A 17,368-nucleotide genomic window follows, 5' to 3' on the forward strand; every position below is an offset into this window, starting at 1 on the left:
GAAATGATACCAATAGCTATACTGACCTCCTTCTTGCTTCTTTTCAGTAATAGCCTCGTCTGCTCGCGATCTGGATCGCCCCATAGGATTTTCGCCGTCCTACCTACCGTTTCGTTGTTCCACAATGTTGCACGCGCATTCGTCGCCCACTCCCTTAACTCGGACTGCGTCGACCCGAAAGGCTTCGGATTAACCAAGTTTATTGACGGCAGTCCTCTGGCCTTCACCGCCAAATCGTCTGCCCTTTTATTTCCCCCTACTCCGTTATGGCCCGGCACCCAAACGATACGGATTTTCCCATCCTCAGAGAAGGCGTTAATCTCCTTCTTACACTGCAAGACAGTTCGTGACCTTACCGTCCTGGTTGTTATTGCCCTTATGGCAATTTTACTGTCGGTAAAGATGTTCACACTCGACGTCCTCGCGTTAGCACCACACCACTTCACGCATTCCGTGATCGCCCGGATCCTCAATCCATTCTCCCATCGCCTTAAGTCTCATAGCCGCCGTGGCTGCCTCACGCATAATCTGTATGTTAATGGGTCGGATATCTAGAATAGTCTCCAGTGCCCTATTTGGCCTCATCGCTCCGCCTATGCCAAGACAACATGTTCTCTGAACCTGTTGTTGTCCTTATGTTGCACTTTTTCTCCATAGCAGTCCACCAAACTACTGAGGCGTAAGTAAGTTTGCGTTAATGGAGAATATAGGCGACGTATGAACCGCGAGCTGTATGACGACAATAGCATAGTTACACGCATCAAAATACAACGGCTGCGTTGGATAGGTCATGTTGTCAGAATGGATGAAGAAGCTGCAGCAAAGAAGTATTTTGATGGCAAAGACGCAAACCAGGAAGACCAAAAGCCCGATGGAAAGATCAAGTGGTGAGAGACACCTCGAAACTTGCTGTCAGAGAATTTAGAATGAGCGCAGAAGATCGAGGCGCTTGGAACGCTATTCTATGATCGGCTAGTGGAACAAATATTCTGTCATAGCCAATTAGAGTAAAGAAAGTAAATCTTATTTTATCATCAATAGGCAAAAGTGCATTCTCTCATGCAACCGAAAGTAGTTTTTAAGAAAAATGTCAAAAAGTCATCACCCTACTATACATCGCTGTGTTACACATATTTGGCTCATTCGCACTTCTTTTTTCTTTTCGACATTTGAATGGGGAATCAATAGAGAATTTACAATTTATGCTATATAATAAATTATATTTCTTCAAGTTAATCAATCCCAATCAAGCAATGCCAAGCACTTATCATGTCAATTCAGTAAAAGCAACTCTTGTGCCTTCGTTCTTTCGTCGCATTGTTGTTATTTTACAGTCGGACCTCGATTATCCAGATTGCTCGGGACCGAAGGCATTATGGACAATTGATTTTCCCGGATAATAGTGTACATTGTTTTTGCAGTTTTTTCATATTTTTCATATTTTTTGGTAAAAATTACCAAATGGCTTAGAATTTTTTGCAAAAATAGTAAACTGTAATGTAATATTTATTATAATTTTTAACAGAAAATAATAAAAAGAAAGCATGTATAGATTTTAACATATTTAAATATATTTTTGCGGGAAATATCACCAACAGATTCGTCTGAAATATTATCATCAGATTCATCTGAAATCTCATCATCAGATTCATCTTAAGTGTGACATTTTACCCAAGACATTTTGTAATACTGCAGAACTAAAAAAATTCCAGTCACTATCAATTGACCAAAGTGTTTTCTTAGGTGACGGGGCTAGTTTTTGCACAATATTTAAAAAAAATAAATTTATAGCTCCATATTACACCATGGTCTATCCGATGTTTTAAAGAAGTGCAGATCTCTGAAAAAATTTTACAATAACATTTTCAGATTTGAAATCAATTACGTTTGGTTGAGCCATTTAGTTGTAACAGAAGGATATTTCTATCATCTTCAAAACCAATTTTCATCCAATGATCTCTTGTTTCGGGAACAAAATGATTGTTCAACAATTCTTAAGATATTTGTTTAGTTACCAAACTTTTATATTGTTATAAAGCCAATAAAGAACAAAAAGTTTGTGAATATTCTTTAAAACTCTTGGCCAAGCTTCTTTTCCAATAACTTGTACGCATAATAAAGCAGTTGGTCTCTCCTTATGCCCATCTACGAGCGCTTCATCATGGCATGCCAAACTGCTTTCAGGCAAACTTGTCGTTTCGTTTAATTTTTGAAGCGTAATCAATAAACTGGAGCCACCGTAGCTCAGAGTATAGCATGTCCATTCCTCTCCTAATGTAGGCGTCATTTGTAAAATAACAGCCATGAAACTTCTTCTCCAAACTTCTCCCCAAAGAGGTGTCTCACTAGGGCACAAAGTTCGAACTCGACTATAAAATGGGAGTCCCTTATAATTGAGCTTAAACTTGAATCGGACATCACTAATTGAAATGTGAGATGTGAGACAAATATGCAGATGTAAAACGTATTTAAACTCCCGGATAATAGAGGTAATTACGGATTATCGAGTTAATCGAAAAAAGACAAGCGTTTCTCTTCTATCCCGGTTAATGGAGGTTCCCTAATAATCGATTTCCGGATAATAGAGGACCGACTGTACATTGCGTTTTTGTTGTTTTACACTTAGTTGATTGTTCGTGATTTACTGCCCCTCAAACACAATTTATTATTTTCAACTGTGTTAGTGTGCCCATCACTGGTCTACATGTATGCTTGGTGAAATAAGATCTCGCTTCAATCGAAAGAATTGCATATTTGTTCCAAAATCCCTTTTTCAAATTAAATAAATTAATCCTTTGTGTGGAGATTTTTTTTTTTAGGTCGATACCATGTTTAAGTCAATATTTTGTATTACAATATTTTTACAGTAAAAACATTTCCATTTGCCGAAAGTGCATTTTGTATGTGTGTTCCTTATAGACTCAAAAACGGCTGAACCGATTTTCTTGAAATTTTCACAGATGATGCATTATGTTCCCGTGGTGAAAATAAGGTACTAAATTTTTTGATATCTGAAGGGGGGCGGACCCACCCCCTTAACCTAATTTTCAGAAACGCCAGATCTCGGAGATGGGTGGTGCGATTTAAACGAAATTTGGTATAACCTAAAAACAAATTTGGTATCAAAATTTCGGATGGGGTACCTGGGGGGCTGACCGACCTCCAAAACCTACAAAATATATATATATATACCAATATGGGACTCAAATGAAAGGTATTTAAGATTAGAAAACGTATCTGATATCCAATTGTCGGACCCCGAAGAGGACAAATTTACGACCACATCAATATGGGGCTCAAATGAAAGGTCTTGGGGTTTGAGGTTAGGCACGAATCTGATATCAATCTTCGGGAAAAAGTTTCTATGGGGCCACCCCATCCCCATAACATCATCCAAATAGGAAGTATTTGCTGTCTATTGCAATATGGGGCTCAAATAATAGATATTTTAGAGTAGGACATGAATCTGATATATTTTTTGATGGCCGAGTCACTGAGTGTCCGCCCCATCCCCCAAACCGGTCATGTTAGCCGACTATGGAAATATGGGTCCCAAATGAAAGCTATTTGGGAGTAGACCACGAATCTGATATCAATATTCGGGATCATCTATCTAGGGGACGTCCCAACACCATAAAACCCCCAAATAGGACGTAGTTGCTCACCAAGACAAGATGGGTCTTCAGGACAGTGGAGCTCGATATTGATAGTTTTTTGGGCCCATACCCCAAACCGGACATATTTGCTGACTTTTCAATAAGGGGCTTAAATGAAAGCTATTTAAGATTGGCCTTTGACACTGTAAACCACAATATTCTTGTCCTAAAACTTATGAAATTATTTAATTTCTCCGAGACGTCTTGCAAGCTGATATCATCATATTTGACGCAAAGATCGCAGTCTGTTTTTTATAACAATAGTTGGTCTAACTCTCTGAATGTCCTTAAAGGAGTACCTCAAGGTTCTATCCTTGGCCCTCTTTTATTTTCCATGTATATAAATGATCTGCCTGATGTGCCTGCAACATCTAAAATCCAAATGTATGCTGACGATGTCCAACTTTACACATACTGCAAACTGAAAGATATCCAAACCTGTGTGTCTAACATAAATATTGATTTAGACTTAATACATTGTTGGGCTGTTAATAATGCATTATGTTTAAATCCATCCAAAACCAAACTGATTCTGATAAGTAAAAGAAATGTGACAATAACTGATGATCTCGTTGTGAAAATTGGTAACTCTGTAGTGAATCTTGTACAAGTAGCCACAAATTTAGGATTGACTTTTAATTCAACCCTAACGTGGACAAATCACATTAATGCAACAGTTGGCAAAGTACGTGGGATGCTGCGAAATTTATGGACTGTTCGCTTGTCAACTCCTTTTCACATCCGAATGTTACTTGCAAAAAGTTATTTAATTCCCACACTGTTATATGGATGCGAGATATTTGCGAATTGTGATGCAGACACCAGTAGAAAGCTTAATGTTGCTTACAATGATATTGCAAGATATGTGTTTAACAAAAGTCGACAAGCTCGTATATCACAATTTACATACCAAATATTTAACTTAACTTTTTCAAACTTACTGAATGTCAGATGTCTACTTCTTCTGCACAAGGTAATCTACACAAAAGAACCTGAATACCTACACAAACATCTGAAATTCGCCAGATCCAACCGTGGCCTAAAACTCATTCAACCACGATTTGCCACACAAACCTCTGAACGACAGTACATTGTACATAGTACGCGTCTCTGGAACAACCTACCTCCCAACATACAGAGCATAAGCAATGCAACTTCATTCAAAAATGAGCTATTTAAATTTTTTAAATGAACTACGAATTATTTTTCTTTAAATGTCCTTAATATTTACTACTATAATTTAAAATGTTAAGATTAGTTAATATCCTTTTAAAAAGAATAATCATTATTTTATATACTCTATTGCGAATCAGCACATTAACATATAAGATATAATCTTGTTGTGCTGGTGTTACACTCAATAAACAAACAAACAAACAATAAACAAACAACCAATAAACAAACGAATTTGACATCTAATTTCGAGGCCAACCAATATGGGGTTCAAATATATTATATATTTTTTCAGGGCTTAGTGTTTGGGGGACCACTTCACTCCCCAAAACACCCCTAAATCGGGCTTATTTACCGACCATGTCAATGTGGGGCTCATATGAAATTGATACCCACTTTCGGGACCAATTTTCGGGTGGTCTACCCCTTTCCCAAAATAGACCACAAACAGCAATTATTTACTCACCATCGCAATATGGGGCTCAAATAAAGGTATTTGGGAGTTGAATACCAATATCCAACTGTGGCACCATGTATTTTGGGCACCATGTATTTTGGGCACCGCTCTTTCCCTAAAAACCCCCCAAAGTGTACAAATTTGGCGGCCATGACATTATGTGGCTCAAATGAAAGGTATTTGAGATTGGAAAACTAATTTAAAAACCTATTTTGGGGCCAAGTGTTTGGGGGACGCCTCATCCTATATACTCTACTTAAACCAATGGCAATATGGGGTTTATATATATAGTATTTGAGACAAGAGCACGATGCTGATATTTTTTTCAGGGCCAAGTGTCTAGGGGACCACCTCACCCCCGTAAACTCTCCTAAATCGGACATCATGAGAATATCGGGCGGAAATAAAGTCTTTTTAGAATGATATTAAACCCTCCGAGCGAATTCGTGGTCCAATGATCCAATAAAGATCATATGGAATTCAGATAAAGGCACTTATATTGTTAGTTTAGTTACTGATATAATATATAAATAAAAAATAATTAAAAAATAAATAAGAAAAAACCAATAATTAATTAAAATGATTGTAAATCGAAGATTTGAACTGTCGTTCATCACTTACAATTTGAATATTATTGAAAAGATTATTCCAGAGACGTTTAGCATTAACGAAGAACTGTTGTTCAGATACACGATATTGATGACGTATTTGTATTACTTGTTAACCTCTTGTAGAGTTGGCAGACGCAATACAGAATACAGATACATATGACGGTTCGTTGGTATTAATAATCTTGTGGATCATTTGCAACGAGCGTATCTTAAGGTACGAGTCAAATGAGACACAATGTACTTGTCTGGCCAAGTCAGATACCCGGTCTCATCTACGCAAACCAAAAATGTATCTAACGACATCGTTAAGGCAACGTTTAATTTATTCCTATGAGTTACATCACAACCGTAAAAAACCTCGCAAGAGTATAATAGTTTCGGCAGAATAAATGTCCTAACCAAAAACATTCTTATGGACAAAAGGGTGTACTGTCGACTTATTGGGTTGCCAAAAAGTAATTGCGGATTTTTTAAAAGAAAGTAAATGCATTTTTAATAAAACTTAGAATGAACTTTAATCAAATATATAATTGCCATTTTGTTCGATAACCTTTTGCCATCTTCCTGGCAAATTTAGTATTCCACGCTCATAGAACTTCTGGTCTTTATCTGCAAAAAACTGAACCAAGTGCGATTTTATAGCCTCATCATTGCCGGAAGTTTTACCATTTAAGGAGTTCTGCAAAGATCGAAATAAATGGTAGTCTGATGGTGCAAGGTCAGGGCTATATGGTGGATGCATCAAAAGTTCCCAGCCAAGCTCACTCAGTTTTTGGCGAGTGACCAAAAATGTGTGCGGTCTAGCGTTGTCCTGGTGGAATATGACACCTTTACGGTTGACCAATTCTGGTCGCTTCTCCTTGATGGCTGTATTCAATTTGTCCAATTGTTGACAGTAAACATCCGTATTAATCGTTTGGTTCCTTGGAAGCAGCTTAAAATATACCACACCCTTCCAATCCCACCAAACAGACAGCATACAGCATACAGACAGCATACCACAGTTCAGCAACTGTCTAGAAAGGTCATTGCTATATGAGGAAAAAAGAAGTGAACCCAATACAGACCCCTGTGGAACACCTCTTGAGACTGGAAGATAACTAGATAAACGGCTATCACGCGTACCGATTGGCTTCTATTCGAGAGATAGGAATATATAAGATATTTTGCGGTTGACTAAAGTCTCAAATATCTTGGAGATGTATGGAAGTATTGATATTGACCTAAATTCTTGGTTATTCTTTGATATTGGGACTATACTTGTCCGCTTACAAGACTGTGAATAGCAACTCCTCAAAATAATTTTGTTAAAAAAAGGCACATATACGGAAGAATAAAGGGTAGAATTTCCCTAAAAAATTTCGGGTCAATACCATCAGAACCAGCTCTGTTGAGATCTTGTTACTATTGTGGTCTACGTTACTAAATTCACTGCAATAGAAATGTACGTTTGGCTCAGGAAAAGATATGTTCAAGAAACTCCTATTAATTTCATCCAAATCAACCTATTCCAATTGACTTAATATGTCTCCAAGTGTCTTTCGTGTGCAATACCTTTTGAAATTTACGACTAAATCAAGCTATTTTCTTCGTCTTTATACAAGAATTGGGAATGATTCCTCGCACGCTTGTTATCATTAAAGAGTTCAGATGTTCTAAAATGCTTCCATCGAGAGTACACACAATCTCTTTTACGTGTCAATACTTTAATATCTTTATCAAACCACTGATTCCCATTCGTAAAAACAGTTCATGTCTTCATCCGAAAACATTTGACGAAAATCTGACTCACATTACGTTGAAGAAATGCAGTCTATTCGTCCACGCAAGACATACCATAAAGCTCCTGCCTCTCAACGGTGCCAATTTCACAAATCAGTGAGTTATAATCAAAGTTTCTATAATCTCTGTACGAGTATGATATACTTGTATATTCTATTGGAACGCCTTAAGTCAGAAAATATAAATCATGTTTTGAATATAGGGGTGGCGATAACTGATCATATAACTTCACATCAGTCTTGGAACTTACGAAGAACAAGTCAATAAGAGTCTCTGTTGTCGTTGTATAGTGTGTGGCAGTATTGGAATTAACATCATGCATCCCTATTGATTGCATGCTCCCCGTCAAATGTGTCTCTTCATGCACACTACTATTAAAGTCACCAGTGTCTTCACAAAGTCATCATATATCACCCTCTTATTAGGTCGGTAAACAACCCCAACCATAACTTTTCTACGCAAATAGTGGAGGCGTCCTAATTGCTGTCTCGACTGAATATAGTGCATTTATCATAGATGTATTTATTGATCCATCCATCGAACTCCTGGCTGTTAAATTAAAATATGGAAATAAATTTTTATTTTTGACTAGTTCATATATTCCTCCTGGATCTACTACTGAAATCTATAAAGCACACTTAGCTGCTATCCAATCTGTGCTATGTCTTTCTAAACCAATGGACTCACTAATTATAACTGGAGATTTCAATTTACCATCTATTCATTGGAAGAAAAATACTGATACAAACTATTTATTACCCGTCACAAAAAATGGTCATGTTGTGGAATTTATTGAAACAATTTTGAATATTGGTTTATGCCAAATAGAATTTTCAACGCTAATGATAAGACGTTGGATTTACTATTTACCACTGAACCTATGCAAACTTCGCTACAAAGAACAAACGCTATTACTAGTCCAGAGGATGTATTTCATCCTACTATTCACGTTGATTTTCTTTCTACCTCTTTCCTTCGCAAAACACGATTGTCTTATATTGATAGTATTTATGCTTTTTCGAAAACTGATTACCGAAAACTTAATACTCTTATATCCGAAGTTGATTGGCAAGAATCACTTCCATTAAATGATTTGGATGAGTCGATTGTTATATTTTATGATATTCTTAAGGGTTGTATCCAGAAATCCGTTCCTGTTAAATGTAATTTCATTGGTAATGGGCCACCTTGGAATAATAACAAACTGCACAACTTGAAGAATAGAAAAAATAAACTATATAAAAAGTATAAGAAAACTGGTACTGCGATGGACTTTTCCAAATACTCTGTTGTTCGTTCTGAATATAACATCTGCCATAAGATCTCATACAACACTTATTTGTCGAATATAAAAAGTCAACTGCAAGTAAACCCTAAGTCTTTTTATAAATTTGCAAACTCTAAACGTCGGTCGAATACTTTTCCAAAAGTTTTGAAATTTGGAGCCATCGAAGCGGATGATGACCTTTCCATCAGCAATATGTTTGCAGACTTCTTTGCCACTACTTATTCCCGGATAACATATAAAAAAACTAATGAGCCCTCCCAAAGCTTCTACGGAAATAGCACGATATCTGTTCCACTAACAACATCTGATACTGTACAGCATTATTTGAGGAATATGAAATGTTCCTACAATCCAGGTCCAGATGGTATCCCTAGCAATATTCTTAAGCACTGCGCAAATTCCCTGTCCGGTGTGCTCTCAATATTGTTTAATGAATCTTTACGGAAACAATATTTCCCTCCATTATGGAAAAATTCTTTCAATATACCCCTGTTAAAAAGTGGATGTAAATCTGAAGTCACCAACTACAGAGGAATCGCAAAGCTTAGCGCTATTCCGAAATTTCTCGAAAAAATCATCACTGACTCACTGTCTCATCAAGTTTCTTCACTGTTATCACGATATCAGCATGGATTTCGTAAATCGTACTCAACTGTAACAAATGTTTTGGAATTAACTACAATTGTAAACGAAGGATTTAGAAATCGTTTGCAAACTGACGTTATATATACTGATTTTAGCAAGGCTTTTGATAAGGTAAATCATAGTCTTCTATTACACAAGCTAGTCCTCCTGGGAGCTAGCATGGATATCAAATTACCTGTCTAATCGCACTCAAACTGTAAAATTTAATGATTCTGTTTTTAAAACTATTGATGTTTTATCTGGAGTCCCACAAGGTAGTCACCTTGGGCCTATTTTGTTTTCATTATTTATTAATGATCTACCATCCACTGCCACTTTTTCTCGAGTACTTATGTATGCAGACGATGTTAAACTTTTCAAAACCATTCAAAATGACACAGATCAACTGAAACTACAATCCGACCTTGACCGATTATACGATTGGTGTCAACTGAATCTAATGGAATTGAACATAAAAAATGTAAACATATATCGTTTTACAGATTAAATCATCTAACAACAATTTACTCTATAAACGGTTCGCCCCTAGAAACTGTGGAATCAATCATGGATCTTGGCTTCTTGTTAGATCGAAGGTTAAACTATAGATCACATATATCTTTGAAGATCAATAAAGCCTATGGTTCTTTAGGATTTGTTAAGCGTTGGAGCAAAGAGTTTGTTGATCCAATCGTCACAAGAAATCTATACACATCCCTTGTTCGACCGTTACTGGAGTATGGTTCTATAATATGGTGCCCAATTATAAAATCCACTGCAATTCAATTGAGTCTGTGCAAAAACAGTTCGTGTTATTTTGCTTACGTAGACGTAACTGGACATTTAATACTTTACCATCTTATAAAGAAAGATTAAATTTGATCAAATTGCCTTCGTTGGAAAGTCGGCGTACAATGCTGAATCTGAATTTCATGTTAAATATACTAAACGGAAACTTGAAGTCGGAGTTTCTGTTGGACCACATCTACTTGAACGTGCCGCTGAGACCTTCACGAAATTTTAATCTTCTTCATGTTGAATACTATCGTACGAATTTTGCGAACAATGACCCATTTAGGCGTTTATGTGTTGAATTTAATAAATTTTACAATAATATAGATCTGTGCGAAAACAAATATTCTTTAAAGAAAAAGATTATTATTTTGCTGAATTCGTAGTTATTAAGCTTAGTTTGTATATAGTCTAGTCTGTAAGGATTATAATATCTATAGACTAATAAATAAAAAAAAAAAAAAAGTGCAATTCGGCAAAAATATATTCATCTTTGTCTGTTGAACCAGACGATGCCATGGGTCTGAAATCTATGTCATGTCTTATATAGATAGCAACTCCACCACCTCTGCCATCACGATCGGGTTTTAAAAACCTGTAACGATCGAGTTTCGCATTTTTTGGATTATGGCATCCGTTATCCATTAATTCTATTCGAAACTTCGAACAAAAATGAGTTTTTGCCCATAGCTGTTTACCTATCGTAAATAACAAATATACGTCTATTTTCAAGAAACTATGCTACAAATAAACCCTTGAAGTATTTATTTTATAAAATAAAACAATAATTATAAAATACTAGCTGGACAGGTCGCGCCTTCTTTCACACTCTTATTTTATCTGAGCCCTGTAAGGTCACGTCAGTAAATAAGTCCTGTTAGGGGTGCTTGTACGGCCTTTCAGCTATTTCACGTCAATATGGATATTATATTGGTGCTCCTCTCCCAAATACCTTTCATTTGAAAAACACCCCCGGTATGGGGGTGTTTTTGGGCGTGAGACGGATGCCAATATATCAGATTCGTGCTCTGGTCTCAAACACCTTTCATTTGAGTCCCATATTGTGATTATTAGTTTATGTTCCATTTGGCCGCTGGATTAGGAGGTGGGACGGCCCCCTAGATATCCACCCTAATTAAGGATACACATTACACATTAAGTTATTATAAACAAACATAATTTCGCTTAAATCGCCCCACTCATCTCCGAGATCTGATGTTTTTTAAAAATAGGGTAAGGGAAGCCCATTAAAGTATGGATGTTATATCTACTTTATTCTCTTAGATTTGTTGATGGATCGGAGTAGCCAAACTCTTTGGCCCGAAAGTGGATATAAGATTCATACTCCACTCCCAAAAACCACATTGGAGCTACATATAGTTATGGTCGGTATATATGTGTGGTTAAGGAGGAGTTTATGAGGTGAGGCGTCCCTGAAACACTTGGCCAGGAAACAGATACAGATTTGAGCCCCTTTTTGCCATAATCCACAAATATGGATTTGCCTTCTGACACGTTCTTTCATTGGAGTACAATATATTCTCGGTCATCCTACATGACAGTTTGGCTTTGCATTTATTGGCATTGCATTATTGACCCAGATACTTGAATCCTTATGCCAACATTATATTCGAAATATACTGTGCTAGACCTTTCTTTTAATTGACATATCATACCGTCGAACTACACGTCCTATTGAAGGGTATTTAGTGGGTGGGCCGGTCCCAGACTCTGTCCTAATTGTGCATACCAGATTCGTAGTCAACTCTCAAAGACCTTTCATTCGATACCCATTTTGTGAGTTGGACAGTTTTGCCCGTTTTGGGGGTTTTCGGGGTTGGGGAGGCCCCGTAGACGCCTTGGACCAAATTCTTATAACAGATGTGTACTTAGCTTCCAAATGTCTTTCGTTACCCATATTGTCCGAATCGGTGGCGCCTCAGCCACCAAGGAATACATTTTTATATCAGCATTGAACTCTACCTTTAAATAGCTTACATTTGATGTCCATATTGCTGAGGGATTTGAGGGTTGAGGAGGGCCCTCAGACTCCAAAAAATAAATGTTTGTGTCAGATTTGTATTCTACTTCTTAATATCATTCATTTGATACCCATATCGCTCAAAGCGGTTAAAGTGCCCTGTTTGGTGGTGGTTTTGGGGGTGGGGGCCCACCGTCGCTTAGGATAACATTTTAATGCCAAGTTCGTACTCTACTCTTAAATAGCTTTCATTTCATACCCATATTGCCCAAAGAGGTGAAAGAGTCCCTTTGGGGACCACCCCGAACACTTTGTGCGAAATTTGTGTACCAAGGGGTACCAAAAGGTGGCAGACAAAATTTCGCTTGAAAATTGGAGTATGGGGGAGGGTCCGCCCCCCTTCGGATAACAAAAAAATTAGTACCCTATTTTCACCGGGGGCCCAAACTCTACCATCTGCGAAAATTTCATGAAAATCGGTTCAGCCGTTTTTTAGTCTATACGGAACAGATAAACAAACAAAGTGCAACAATTTCATTATTATATAATAGAAGATAATATATTCGCATTTATTCAATTTTACTTTATCTGTTGTTCTCCTTGTGCCTGCCCAAAAAAACAAACATCAAACAAGCACCGATGGCTGCGCAAGAGGCTACGTAATCCACATACTTTTTGTCCTCTTTCACATAAAGCAGGAATTTATAGTGTAAAAACTGTAACATATCGTAAAAAAAACAATTGCATATTGTTTAGAATGAGTATTATTTATTTTTTTTTTAATTGTAATAACTTTTTTGTTTGTTTTTCTTTCGAGACGAGCTCAATGATCGAAGATGCAAATGGAAAAGGAAAGCCAAAGGTAGCAACATACACCAACCACTATAGGACGCGTTTCGTCTTTGGTTAGAAGACTTTTCAATCATATTAGGTGTGATGGCTTCAAGGGCCGTGCGTTGGTATGTTGTATTTGAATCGTATTAATAGCGAAAACGCATATTTGATACAATTACCACATTAACCACGCTCGACAACCCTGTCTATTAGCTGTACTTTTTTCCCAATGTATGTGTTTTTGACTGACATTCTTTCTGTGGAAAATTACACTTCTTTCGTACTCATTACGAGGAATCAACATATTCAGAAACATTGGACTAGTGGTAGACAGTATAAATCTTTATCTCTTTTTAAATTTATATATAGAAAGGCAAAGTTATTATCAGAGATGGTCCGTAAGACGATTTTTTAGGTTTCCGACTGTCAAAAAGTTGTAAAAGTCGAAAACGTCGTATACTTGTATAAAACGTAGAAAAAGTCGCAAACGTCATAAACCTTAATAACTCAGTGCAAAAGTTTGATTTTTAACAAATATTATTGTCACTTATTTGTTGTATATAGAAGAGTTTATAAAGGGTGATTTTTTTGAGGTTAGGATTTTCATGCATTAGTATTTGACAGATCACGTGGGATTTCAGACATGGTGTCAAAGAGAAAGATGCTCAGTATGCTTTGACATTTCATCATGAATAGACTTACTAACGAGCAACGCTTGCAAATCATTTTCAGTGAATGGGCCCTAGAAAAGTTGGCAGAAAATCCGCTTTTTTATCGACAAATTTTGTTCAGCGATGAGGCTCATTTCTGGTTGAATGGCTACGTAAATAAGCAAAATTGCCGCATTTGGAGTGAAGAGCAACAAGAAGCCGTTCAAGAACTGCCCATGCATCCCGAAAAATGCACTGTTTGGTGTGGTTTGTACGCTGGTGGAATCATTGGACCGTATTTTTTCAAAGATGCTGTTGGACGCAACGTTACGATGAATGAACACATTTCGAACCGAACACTGATTTTGGTAATAAAATTCAATGATTTGCAAGCGTTGCTCGTTAGTAAGTCTATTCATGATGAAATGTCAAAGCATACTGAGCATCTTTCTCTTTGACACCATGTCTGAAATCCCACGTGATCTGTCAAATACTAATGCATGAAAATCCTAACCTCAAAAAAATCACCCTTTATGTAAAAAAATTTCGCAATAAAAGAAATATTAAGTTTTTTTTTTAATTTTTGCATTTACATTTTTCACACAATAAATTGGAAATATACGCAAATTTCAAGTCAATTTATAAAGTAACGTTTAAGGATTTTTTTGTGAAGCAAAAAATCAATAAATTATTAGTTTTCATCAATTATATTTAGAAATTGCAATTATTTTGTATCCTTTTGCAAAATTATTTGCTTCTCCCGTTTTAATTTGCTTTTTGAAAGCTGTTGTAAACGACATACATATGTATGTTAAAAATGCATGACATCTGAGGAAGTGTCAAGTGAAATGGTACATGGAGTGTTAATTATGTTATTCAATAACAATACTTAAAAATAACATTACTTATTCAATAAAATACTTAACACGCCATCTTCCATTTCACTTGACATTACCTCACATTAGCATACTTAACACGCCATCTACCATTTCACTTGACACTACCTCAGATGTCATTCATTTTATAACAATATTGGTAAAAATCGTGTAAACCTACGGTAGCTTTTTCTAATTCTTAACCGATTTTTTCCAATTTCAATATTGTTCGTCTCCAGGAGGAAAAAATTACTTATGCCAAAATTTTTAGTTAATCAGATCAAAAATTCGACATATTTTCGTTCGAATTTTTTTTCCGTCAGAAACCTAGTTTTTTGGCTAGGTTTACGACGTTTTCGACGTATGTAATATACGTCGGAAATGTATGTCATATACGTCACTGTTTCTGACAGGCCATCTCTGGTTATTATTATATTATAGTGTTTGATATAGACTAATCCGCGATAAGTGTACAGCATCTGGGGAATAAATCTGTTTCTTATAGTTTTTATTTTGCAGTCGATAAATGGATTTAACAACTGGTGTAGAAATGTTTGTATGTTAACATACGTTTTCAAAATAGAGTGGAAGATTTTCATCTTCAGTATACTGAATTCCGTTAAGTCTAAGATCACATGCAACTAGATAATTAGTTGTTTTAATGATTTTACTTTTAAGTCTTTTATCTCGGATTTGAGGTCGGAAATTTCACACATAGCTGTCTCTAAATATAATACTCTTTCAATTACATTGTTTAAGTCCACTCTCATTTCGGTTATTTTCTTATTTATTTCTAAGTTAATATTCTATCCTCACTTTCCTTAATTATTCCTTGTATATCAAATATATCTAATTTCGGATTGTTATTCGAGTCGATTGTGCACGATTTGCAAGAGGTGAAAAGACGAATGCGCAATTTTTTTTTTAAGACATTGCTACTCTTCGTATGTGTCTAGAGTTAAGTGCCTCCCTTAAAGAGAATTCTTTACACTGTGGTGGAGAGAGAATTTTTTGTTTATGTTTGTTTTTACTTCTTTTCATCCTTTGCCTTTCAGAAGTAGAAATAGCAATTTTTATTTTCCACTTGTTGGTTATTTTGATCGCTTTAATAACTATATGTTATGTAGTTTCTATTAAGCAAGACTTTTTAAACACTTTTAAACCAGATTATTAAAATTTAGGCGGGGAAAAACAACGCAAAACTTCAATTAAAGACGGAACAAAGAAAAATACGTTCATTCTTGAACAATAAATTTTATAAAAAAAGGATTACGCAACACATGTTCGTTCATTGTTTAGAAACAATTTTTGTTGCTATTGAATTTTTTTTTATTTTAAAACACACATAATTTGACCAAATAAATCTACAGATTCTGATGTTGTGTAGAGAAAGCTTTCAAAGTCTAAGTTTAAAGTTGACTGCACTGAATTATTACAATAAATGAAGCCATGTTTTGTTAAATATTTTCATTATAAACGAACTTAGTTTCAACTTATGATAATAATTATAATAATTTATTAATTTTTAATGGTTTTGTAACTAATTGAACGCTTCTAATTCTAATTTTTCAAGTACTAGTGACCCACGATCACTCCACCATCTAAATATAATTCTTCGCCTTCGTCGTATAATTAAAAATATTAGCAGCACAAACACACCCTGGACTCCATTAACCATGTCCATTAATATCAAATAAATTTGTGGTCCGGGAGAATAGAATGTGACAATTTCCAGCAGCCAAGTTGAAATCAAAATGAGTCCCAATAGGCTTATGCATTTGGCACTGAAAAGATTAAAGTAAATTTTTACAATTATTTTTTGTATGCAAATATTCTTAAACTTCTTAAACAATAAGTTCATAATTTTCACTGTTTGCCGTTTATATGTTTAGATTTTCCCCAAAGAGCTAAAACTGAACCAAGTACGACAAAAGATTATAACTCATAAATAATTGATATTTTCCGTAAATTAACAACTTTTTACTTCAGTGCATTAGTTGTTAAATCAGTCCATTAAAATTAAATGTTTTATTAAAATGATATGTATTTTTATTAAAAGCAACAAAAAACAACCGCTGCGCCTTCTTTTACTGTATATGGAACAAAATTTTCCTTGGAATATTTATTTTCGACAATTAAAGAGCTTTTAGTGAAATACCATGCTACGAAAATAGTATTTTCGGGGGTAGGTGGTCCCCCAGACACTTGGCCCTGAAAAATTATCAGCATCGTGCTCTTCTCTCAAATACCATTTTTTAAACTCCATATTGCAACTTGTTTTCAGGGGAGTTTACAGGATGAGGCGTCCCCTAAAAACATGGCCCCAAGATTGGTTATCAAATTCGTTTTCTAATCTCAAATAGCTTTCATTTGAGCCACATATTGGCATGGTCGAACATTTTTTACCCTTTGGGGGGTGTTTTGGGGATGGTGTGATGGGAGATGATTGAGTCCCATATTGCTATGGTCGTAAATTTGTCTTCTTTGGGGTATGTTCTCGGGGATGGGAGGCCCCCCAAACACTTGGCCCCACATCTGGATATCAGATTCGTATTCTACTCTCAAATACCCCATATTGCCATGGTCAGTTAATAAGCCCTGTTTGGGGGTGTTTTGGGAAAGGGGTGGACCCCCAGAAACTTTGT

General features: G+C 35.9%; 1 protein-coding gene across 4 annotated transcripts in view; it reads right to left on the reverse strand.

The window, feature by feature from the left end:
• Nucleotides 1-16,006: 16,006 nt before the first annotated feature.
• The window catches only part of LOC106088051 (probable G-protein coupled receptor Mth-like 14), a 73,340-nt gene continuing 71,978 nt past the window's right edge, over nucleotides 16,007-17,368 (reverse strand). For all 4 annotated transcript variants that reach the window (XM_059360469.1, XM_059360470.1, XM_013253344.2 and 1 more), the window contains one exon: nucleotides 16,007-16,507. In XM_059360469.1, the coding sequence (XP_059216452.1) occupies nucleotides 16,264-16,507 (244 nt within the window). In that variant the 3' untranslated portion in view covers nucleotides 16,007-16,263. The remainder of the gene's footprint in view (nucleotides 16,508-17,368) is intronic.

Source organism: Stomoxys calcitrans, chromosome 1, assembly GCF_963082655.1.
Source record: "Stomoxys calcitrans chromosome 1, idStoCalc2.1, whole genome shotgun sequence".
In the NCBI taxonomy this organism is placed as follows: domain Eukaryota; kingdom Metazoa; phylum Arthropoda; class Insecta; order Diptera; family Muscidae; genus Stomoxys; species Stomoxys calcitrans.